A 10,823-nucleotide genomic window follows, 5' to 3' on the forward strand; every position below is an offset into this window, starting at 1 on the left:
ATTCAAGAAAAATATCAAGAAATGAGAATTCTACTTTATAAAATCAAAGATTAGCAGCAATGTTCTGGTCAGGTAAAAAAAAAAAGTAACTCTTTTAATAACAACAGCTTAGCACAGCAAACCATATAATAAAGCTCAACACTACAAAAATATAACAGTGGGTACTAAGCTGGAAATTTGGAGACCTGAGTCCACTAAATATCTGGTGACATTAGCTAAATCCTTAAGGTTCTCTAAATTTCAGCTTTCTTATAATGAAATGCAAGGAGGAGAGAAGACTGGATTATATCACCTTTAATGTCTCTTTTTAAAACCCCAACATTTCAAAACTTACCTGTTGTAGAGTCCACTGTTATTCTGTAACCCACAATTGGATCAGCTGGTTTTGCCCATGACATATGAACAGTATTTTCATCTTTTATTTTAAAATTCAAGTCTGAAGGTGGGTCAACTGCAAAAGAGAGAGTTGATATCAATTACATTTTCCAATGTCACAAAATGGTCAACTTAATCAATAAAGAATTGTGTCGAGCAAAGCTTACTAAAATTGTCTTTGCATAAATTTGTTTCCAACAAATATAGAAGATATCTTGTTGGATAAGAATAAAATTAAAAGCTGACAAGATATGACAAAACATCAGAGAGTATACATATTACAGAAGACAGCACAAAACACTTTTGATTCTTGAGTTGCTAGGTCATCCAAGAATGGCCAGCAAAATCAAGCAAAATAGAAACATATCTGGATACAAGTACATACAAGTACAATGAAATCACATATAATAACCACATATGCAAACAATTCACATAACAATTAAAGGAATCTAATACATGCTGAGTGCATTTTGAATAAGCATGCCAAATCACAACCTGCTTGTAACCATAGAAGTTAATTTAGAACATTGACATAGTACTTTTTTTCCATAATGTGGAAAAGAATCAATGATGTTTTTTGTCCATTCTCTGCATCATTGTTTTGTTATTAATTTTTGTTGATAAATCTCAATCTGTGCAGAGATGAAATATGTATTTTAATGAAAGGGAGAGATCATGGGAAATTTAGCACTGTTATGTTGCACAAGGAAATATACATTTAAATGTATATTCATGTTCTCATAGACAAATAATCAAAAGTAGTAATAGGGATGTTAATAATGTTTAAATGTACAAAAAGTAATATACAGATGTCTATAAAACTAATATTCTGCCTGTTTACACCACTACGCTGTATGTTTGCAAGGTGTAAACCAACACTGTTATTTTCCTTTGCAGCAGGTATACTCCATACTAGAAGTGGCATTTTAGGTTAAAATGCCAGTATGGTCCTTTACAAAACAATGGTTAATCATGAAAAGACAACATCAATGTATACTTATGGACATTTATTTATAGAACTTAAAGAAAACAGTGAAGAAGGATCAGCAATCTGAAGACATGACTGTGCATAAAAACTTGGAGAAGTCAATGACAGGAATAATTGAAAAGTACAGAAAGAAATAGTTTACATACAGAACTATATAGCTTCATGCATGTGTCAATGAAATGTTGACTTGCTTTTAGTTTCCCACAATAAACGAAAGCCTCCATGTACAATAGTCATTACACAAAGACGTTTCAGAAATATTTTATAATGATATTCTCTCTGCCATGTTCATGCCTCATCATGCAGCATTGTACTGACTCACTGTCAGTGCATGGTCAATGCATTATAAATTACTACTCTTGAGGGAGGTCAACAAAGTAAGATGACTTTCAGCCATACTCTTCTTAAAGTGTTTAAGTCTGAAAGTATTCCTTGTGAGTCAGAATTTTTGCATCTGTTTTGAAGGATTACAATCTCCTTTTAGGTTTTCATAGAGGTCAATTGAAATACAGTAGTAGCTTTGAGACATGAGTCATAGAATTTAACTGGGGTTAGGGATTTATGTAATATTAAAAGCACATTTTAATGGAAATAAAACAAAATAAGCAAACATTTGCTTTAATGAACTGCTGCTTCCAACTGTAGGTGATGGCTTTTTATTTTTATTGGATACTCTAGCAATGGAATAAATGTTATTTTCTTACTATCCATACACAGGCAGTGAGATTAGACTATTAATCTACATGCATGGTTTAATTATTCAACATTCTGCTGTCTGTAATCATACTGCAAGGTTTAGCTGTAGTCATCGCTTAGTATAACAAGCATGCAACAAATGTTAATACAACAAGAGGTATTAAGAATATCATTATAAAATATTGTTCCAGTAGCAATGGCTCAGGACAAATTTAATGCAAAGGCAGACGCAACTGGCCTGAGCATGCTTTTAAAAAAAAATCAGTACATGGAAAAACAGTACCACCAACCTTGCAGGGAAATTGACCTGAAGCAGCAGACATTAGGTTAAGACTGCTGAAGGGCAGCAGCGGCCCACCTTGTTGATTTCCAAATGACCAGGATTCCAGAAAAACTGAAAAATTGACTGTTGGGAAAAGTCTTTAACATTTCAGAGGTTTTTAAGGTGTTCATAGAAACTCAGATGTGGTACTTGGGAATCGAAAGAATGGCCGGCTAGCATGTGTACGACAGAGAGCCCACTCCACTCTTCTTCCTGCCACTTTTATCACACGTGAAACCTTTCAGCCTTGCCAGTCCATTTATACATTTTTGTTTGTTTGTTTGTTTGTTTTGCAAAAAAAGATAATAAAGCAGATGTGAGTATGGACCCACGTCAACTTGAATCAATGCAAAATGTATTTTCATTAATTTTGAAAATCTTTTATTTTGTACAAAAATAATTCACAACTGTCATTGCATTGTCACAAGCAGTGTCTATGTTCCCTAAAACAATGGAATGTTCCAGATGCTGGAATATTTCAGATATGAGCTACCTACATAGGGATTATGATGACAAAGAGTCATAGTTGCACACAATGAGAATCTGAATCAAGAGAAATAGAACTTAAATTATAAATAAATAATATAGCAATCAGATATATATTCAAAAAACCTGAACACTGATAATGAAAAGACTAAAATTTTAGGTATCCATGACTCTAGTAGTGTAATTTCCCATTTATGAATAATGTTTTCTGTTATCAATAAGCTGTGCTATGCAAACTGCATCCTGGTGATATTCTGGTTTCATGGATTGGCAGGATTTAGGACTTTTTAGGAATGATAATAATAGCTAGCATTCTCTGAGTGTCTGCTATGCAATAGGTAGAGTACAAGTCACTTTATACGTTGTCTCTTTTTTCTCCTGATAACAATCCAGCATAACGTGCCCTGTTACCCCTGTTTCACAGATGAGTCAGTGAAATTTAGAGAGGTGAACACAACTAAAAAGCAGCAAACCTTTGATCCCATAGTCTGACTCCAGAGCACACAACTCTCTACAATACTGGGTTGAATGTAAAGATTAGGAAATATTTGAGAGAACGACTAACTTTAGAAAGCAATATTTGTACACAGGTGCTTATTAACATATATACCTCTACATTTTTCAATCTATAAAAAGCATTGTTTGATGCCTGCTCAATAATATATTTGTGGTATTCAGATATAGATAGAATTTGACTAATTTTACACACTTTGTTTAAAACTAAAGAATCTAGCTTAATATATAATTTAAAAAACCTTTCACTATGGCAACCAAAAGGAAGATATGTCCAAGAGTTTACCAACTCTACAGAGATTAATGGATGGATGGAAAGATGGACAGGTAGGAGGAGAGAGTCTAGTAAGTTTTGCTAACACATAAAATATGTTAAAGATAAAGCAGAATTCGACAACATCCTACTAAAATACCATCTTGACGAACTAGTAAGATTTTTAGTCTGGTCTTTGTGATAACAACACTGAAAAGGATACTGCCCTAATGGCAAAAACCTTTAGAAGTATGCCAAGAGTGGTTTTACTCTATGCAGTTGGCATTAATTTATATCTTCCATCCAAGGCTAGTATAAGTTTAATGATCTTTGCCATGATATATTCATTTTATTTGTGTTTATAAGATACCAAAAATAAACAGTTGAAAACTTAATATTTCAAACAAGGGATGGATTATTCCTTACACATTACAGAATGTGTTCCTTCCTTTAACTGGGTTGACCAGTTTTTAAGCAAGAGAGAACAGTGTAGGCAAACCTGCACTAAACCAGGAGAAAATCTGGGTCTCATCTATACCTTATCCCGAAGTAACCACATTAGTTGACTGAGCTACTCAGCCTATCTCCCTCATTTGGAAAATGAGAGAATTAGAATAGATGACTAGAAAGTTCCTCTGTAGTCCAAAGTGTCTGTTTTATGACACGGGATTATCAGATAAACATAGACATACAATTACATATATATATATATATATATATATATATATATATATATATATCTCAATTAGCCTCTTAACCTAGACACAAGACAGTTAAAGCTTATGGCCTCAACTCACTGCTGAATTGATAATATCCAGGTACTCCTCATAAATTATAAATATAAATCAAACTTACTAAAATTAAAACACTGTTTTTCACAAGATGTGTTCATCTTGAATTCTAGATTAATGAGAAAGGTGTCTAATTCTCACTAACCTTTAAATGTGAAATGTTAAATTTTCTAAATGGCAATTAATATACCATATGCTACATGAACCAAAAATGATTCATACATTATAGGTCATACAGAACACTGGCCACTATAAAAAAAAAAAAAGGAGATGCAAAAAGTATGTGCCAAAACTTTTAAATTAATATGAAAAAGAGCACTGTTCTCAACGTATAAAAAATTAAGTAAGTAGAAATTGGTTGAAAAATAGTATGACTACGACAGTTCAAGTATGAGTTGTAAAAGGGAAAGAAAAGCAATTATGGGCATTTCATAACTAAGATCAAAATGACAAAGCGGGAAACGGGGAGGTCAGCTGAAATTTTGAAACGTGCCCCAATATTTCCAAGAAATTCTCTTTCCAGCCATCATTCCCAGAAGGGTCTTGGCCACAAATTCTGTTAGCTCTTCACAGGCTCGATGGGACCACTTAGTTGGTAGTTAGCACCAAGCTGTGCTGTCCAACACAGGAGCTGTATGCGTCCAGCCACGTGTGGCTATCAAGCACTTGAAATATGCCCAGTTCAAAATGAAATGCGCTGCAAGTGTAAAATACACACCCAATTTCAAAGACTTAGCACAAAATTGTAAAATATCTCACTAATAATCTTTAAATTGATTACATGTTAAAGTGATAATAGTGTGGATATATTAAGTTAAATATACTATAAGAAGTAGTTTCTCATGTTTCTTTTTCCTATTTTAGTGTGACAACCAGAAACTTTAAGTTACACATGTGGCTTGCATATGTGGCTTATAATATATTTCTATCTGACAGTACCAAATTAGAGAATAAGGCACAAAAAATGAATCCCATTGAAATATAATTACTAAATGCTGACCTAAGGAGTTGGGAGACAAGAAAGACACAGCTTAAGAAAGCAAAAGAAAGAGCTGCATCAAATTGAAAAGATAAAATGTGAGAAGTATGGAAATCATCAGTAATGTAGATAGTAAAATGTTCTCCCTTTTGTTGTTGAGTACAGTTGACACACAATGTTAAAACGTTCTTTTTAACTGCACTTTGCTAACCAGCCATTATCCAATTGAGAATTGATTTTTTCCATTTACATCATTTCCAACTTAATTCTTTTCCTAAAAATTCTCAAATCTTTCTGATTTTCAAATAACTATTTTCTTAATGAGCAATAAATAGGCCGAGTGAATTATCTAAAAATATCTTTAGTAGGGCTTCCAGAAGTTCCTCAAATAAAATTCCTTCCTAACAACGACATAGAAAGGAACATTAAAGGCAACCTCATCCGCATATTACTTCACAGAAGCCACTCTGAAAAGCCTCTACATTGACACAGCATCAGTTAGATAAGAAAAACAGCAAGTTTCTGTCACTTTTCTAAGCAGGCCATCCATTTTGGAGCCTCTTTGTTTTCCTTAATCTTAATTTTTTTATACCTGCAGTCCTGAAGTCGAAAACCAAACACAATAGAAAGTTATTGAAAATATCAGTGTTGTCAAGAAACAGCTCTACTTTCCCACAACCTCTAAAAAAGCACAACCCCCTCTCAAACCCCACAGCTACCCCATGCATGTCTTTTCTCCCTTAACCCTATCAGGGGGCATTTTTTAATTGAAAAAAAAAAATGTCTGTTATGGTATTACCCGATTTATCTTGCAGAGCAATAACTCGAGTTTGTCAGGTCTTGAATCATACTTGAGGGAACACAGAAGCTCTCATTGGGTTAATATAGAGAAATAACTTTTTCAATAAATACTGAGAAATTAGGCCATCAAGGGCACACAACAAAAAAGAATAAACTGAGGTTGAAATAAGCAAAGGTCCTTCATTTTCCACAAAGCAGGGCCACACGGAGCTGTTGTGACAGACCTTGGGGCCACGACACCCATCTCCCATTCCCTGACAGACTCTGCTCAGGTCTGATGCTAGAGGTAAGAAGGGAGGGACCGAAGCTGGGCTCCTCTGGCTCCCACTTGCTTCCTGGGTTGGAAACCTTGGCACAGATCCAAGCTAACTGCGCGGGGCTGGGCCTGAGCCACGTTCCTCCCGAAAACCAAACAGGGACAGCAGTCACCCTGGGCCACGCCAACACATCCTGGGTCCGGATCTCGGCTTGCCACCCATCCCCTAGGCGATGTGTGGCTGCCACCTCACTTTGCCTGCACCGTCAGCCTAACGACTGCGCTCCCCACAAAACACACAGAGACGCAGAGCCGGCACTGTTGGAGTCTTTTATTTCATGCTGTCACCGAGGTCGCAGCCCGCAGCCAGGTGGTAAACAGCCACGCGAGTAAGCGTGCCCGCGCTCCGGGGTTCCTGGGTACCACCAGGAGTCATCCTGTTCGTAGAGCTGGGTGCAGCTGTCGCCCCCTCCCGGACGGCCGGTCCTCTCGGAAGGCAGCACTGTAGGTGGCAGTGTGGACAGCACACCGCAGGGACAAGCGCAAGGAGACCACACAGCACTGTACGGAATGGATTAAACAGAATACGAAAGAGCTGGACCTGAGAGCCAGAAAATGGACAGACCTCAGGAGAAGGGGGCGTTTCTCTTAGAGGAGAGAAACCCCGGAGAAAACACGAAGTACAGAAAAAAACAGAGCAAGCAATAGTGGCAAGATTGATTTGTTTTTTTCCTTTCTAGAATTCTGCATTGTCACTGACAGAAGGGGGAGGAAGAGCATTTTACCTTCTGCCTCAATGGAAGACAGCAGCAGGGCCGCGCCCAGGGCGGCAAGCGCTGGGGGAAGCCTGGTCCGCATGCTCGGCCTCCGAGCTCACAGCCGCATGAAGGGATCTGCGGGAGGAAGCAGTGACCGTATCAGAACCGGGTCCGGGCAGGCCCGGAACCAGGTTAGAACTGGAGCCTGGACCTGGGCCAGGACCCGACCAGATCTGCCTTAATAACCGCAGGGCCCAGCCTCGAATATAATGGGCCTATTGTGGAGCAGTGTAAGTCAAGTTCATCTACTGCAGTTTAATCATGGCACTAAGAGGGATTTCAAGTTTAAAGAGGGTCCTGTTTTCCTGGAGGTTGGTCCTGCTTAGCATCCCCGGGTGACGGCCTTACCAGGCCCCACATGACTTCATCCTGCCTTGGTGATGGCTAATTCAGAGGTCATTTTATCCCTGACTCAACTAAATGTCTCTTCCAGCTGGGGATTTTATTTGGCCTGAAGCTTTTTCCTAGCTGCTGAACTCTTTAGGTAACTGTACTTTAGTGGTCTCAAGGTAATTTGGAAAAGTATAATAAACCTCTTTTACTCTCTTTTTTTCTTCATTTTGTTCTTCCTACCAATATGCAGCTCTTTAAGGTCTGAAATGGATTATACAGAAATATGTAAGGCCCAACTGAAACCTGACCCTACTGCTAGCTGTGTTCTCTTCACATCTGATAAATCCTTTACCCAAAATGAGGAGATAACAATTCTAAGATATATAATTTTTAAAAACAGGCAATAGAAGAGACAAAACACTCTCATCTGTTTTCCCAAGAGATTTTTAATAAAAATTCCCAATAATAATTAATATTTTCATTTAACTGTCCACTTAATCCAGAAGATTACAAGAATATATCCTCCACACGAGAATACATTCTATTCTGATTTTTCCTGATTCTGTAACTAGGTTATTAATTTCTTAAACACAGAGTCTTATTCATCTTTCGTGATTCCCAGCACATAGTAGGTGCTTAACTATGTTGGCAGAAGGGAATCTTCTAAAATATTCTAAGGTCCAATCCACAGACAAAAGCTACTAGCAATGAGCTGAATTGGGAAGTTGCCAGAGGCAAGACATAAAAAGAGAGTTGACTGTGAAGTATGTAAGTTATTGTAAGGCAACGGGCAACGCTGCTTGAAAAACGAAGTCCTGCTTGGGAATCCAAAAATGAGCCAAAGGTCAAGCCCTCTTTGAGAAAAGAAACTGACAAGCTCCAACCATGCCCTTCCAAATTATTGGCACAATGTATTAGGGCATCTTTCCTCAGCCTGAGTGTAAATTGCGTTTTAAATGTCTGATGAGCAGGCGTGCCAAATTGCCCAGAGCTCCTTTTCATGAGGCCAAGATTAAAATGTTGGCGCTGCTCAGAAGATTCAAGGACTCCAGCAATTTCTTTCTCCCTAATTAACAGCTGTTTGACATTTCTAACCCTCTTCAACCATCAGTGAAAAGCAGGAGGTGAGGCTAGCCCATTGTTCCCATCAGCTGGCCTTAACTTTGCTACAATAATTTCCAACTCAGTTGGCAGTCGTGCTCGCGAAGAGTTAAAGGCTGACTGACAATCCAACCGTCAAAAAGCTGCGTTCAGACTTTTTTTTTTTTTAATCCCTGAACTCTTCACACACAAAAAAAAACCCTGAGAAGTGGAAGCGCTTTTGTCTGGGTCGAGAGCGCCACCTATTGGCTGCCTGACTCAGCGGCAAGAATGAATCACGTCGCGTCGGGATATCGGAACGTACAGTCAGTTCTACCAGCCCCCAGGCATTCCGTCCATATGTTTAAAAAAAAAAGTTTTCCCTCCTTTTAGCCAAAACATTTACGTGAACGCAAAGGTCGGTGCTTCATTGAGCATTCTCAGACATAAATGTCTGAAAGCGGCCGCCCCTACGTGTCCGCAAGGATTCCCTCACTTCACCCTCATGAATGAAAATGAGTCAGCTGCGGAGGAGCGGGTGCGGGGAGAGGGGAGGGGGAGCGGGTAGGTCTTAAGAAACTGGTCTCCTTCCACCCACTGCCCCCCTCCCACCCTCCTGGAAAAGACCAATCCTTTAACTCCTGAGTGCAGTTAAAAAAGAAAATTACACCTCCCCTCACCCACGGGGTTCCTCCAGATCCGTGCGCGTCACCTACCTCCTCTTTGACCCACTGCGACCTTGACCTTAGTTAGCCAAGGGCGAGTTTAGCGCTCCTTTCCTTTCTTGCTCCATCCTTCCCCAGTACTCCTGCATACTTTACGTAGTCCACGCTGCAGCGGGAGGGGGACAGAAAGGGGGTCCTGGAACGCCCCGAAAGGGTCACCCGAAGGTGCCTAAGGACCCTCGATTTGGGGTACCTCTTTTGCTCCCTGTCTTCGCGTCTCCGCTCCATAAATGAACCCGGCGCCCCACGCTCTCTGATCTTTATACACTATCTAGGATTTGGGATGGAAACTACTTCGAAGGTTCCGCGGACCCCTCGACCAAGGCACTCGGGAAGAGGTCGGGAAGGGCGAGCTTTCTCGAGAAGTTGAGGAAGTCGGCCAAGGCTGCGTCTCCTAGAGCCGGATTAACCCACCATCATCGCAGATGCTTTGAAAAGCCGAGGAGCCAAAACACTCGACGAGGAATCTGTCTCAAGATGCCACACACGCCCGCGCAGCTTCGACGAGCTGCAGAGCACTCAGCCGGCCCGCCAAAGAATTCCGCGCCGTGCGTCACTAAAATACCTTCCCAGCGCCGCGGCTGCACCACCGCACCCCGGGAAAGCTCCGACCAAGAGGCAGCGAGCGGCCGGTGGCCCCAGAACCTGGGCCGCCCTTCCTGGAAGTCGACAGCATCTATAGATGAAATCCCTCTACGAGCAGAAACGCGGAACAGGGTGCTTCACGCACACACGGCCGCCCTGCATCAACTCGTAGGAAAAGCTACAACTCTTTGTCCCGCAAAGATAAAATGAATCACAGAACCCCAGGACACCCGGCAAATCCCAGGCACTGCTCCACTCTGACCAGTCCAAACGGTTCTCGCGCGCGGTCCCTAGGGACTTAGGGCAGCGTAAGGAACGGGCTAGAAACAAGGTTCCCTAGTTATCTTTGTGAGGGACGAGATAAGGGGAAAGGGCTAGAAGCCGCACTAACCTGGGGCGGTGGTGTCCGAGGTAGCGGCGGCGACAGCGGCTTCCCGGCGTCGTAGAAGGCTGCGCTCGGCGTGACCCTCCGCACGCCCAGGCAATTGGCGCCGCGCTCCAGGAGCACCTGGCGGCTGCCGGGAGGCGGGCAGCGGCAAGGCCACCAAGGTTGTGAAGTGTTGGAGTGTCCCGGCGGGAGCCGCAGGCGCCGCAGGACGGGCGGAGACTGCCCGGGACCGCAGCTGCCCGCGCGCGGACGCGTCTGCGACGGCTCGCCTTGGTCGAGTGGGAAGAGGCTCCGCGCCGCGGGCTACTTAATAGAGGGCTGTTCCCGGCTCTCAGTTTACTCGGTTACGAAACGCCTGAGAAGGTGGACGGCTGCCACGGGGTGATGTATGCTCCTCCGGCGGTGAAGGAGGTCTACTTTTGGGAACGTGTGCA

General features: G+C 41.4%; 1 protein-coding gene across 3 annotated transcripts in view; it reads right to left on the minus strand.

Annotated features, from left to right (window-relative positions):
- The window catches only part of COL12A1 (collagen type XII alpha 1 chain), a 115,518-nt gene extending 105,045 nt beyond the window's left edge, over nucleotides 1-10,473 (minus strand). The window contains exons 1-3 of one of the 3 annotated variants that reach the window (XM_007090120.3): nucleotides 10,393-10,473; nucleotides 7,246-7,353; nucleotides 335-451 (exon numbers count right to left, since the gene is read on the minus strand). In XM_007090120.3, the coding sequence (XP_007090182.2) occupies nucleotides 335-451; nucleotides 7,246-7,318 (190 nt within the window). In that variant the 5' untranslated portion in view covers nucleotides 7,319-7,353; nucleotides 10,393-10,473. Of the gene's footprint in view, nucleotides 1-334; nucleotides 452-7,245; nucleotides 7,354-9,407; nucleotides 9,473-10,392 lie in introns of those variants that run through there. The other 2 variants (XM_042986676.1, XM_042986677.1) reach the window with 2 other exon arrangements.
- Between the last annotated feature and the right edge of the window lie 350 nt (nucleotides 10,474-10,823).

This window comes from Panthera tigris, chromosome B2, assembly GCF_018350195.1.
Source record: "Panthera tigris isolate Pti1 chromosome B2, P.tigris_Pti1_mat1.1, whole genome shotgun sequence".
NCBI classification, from domain to species: domain Eukaryota; kingdom Metazoa; phylum Chordata; class Mammalia; order Carnivora; family Felidae; genus Panthera; species Panthera tigris.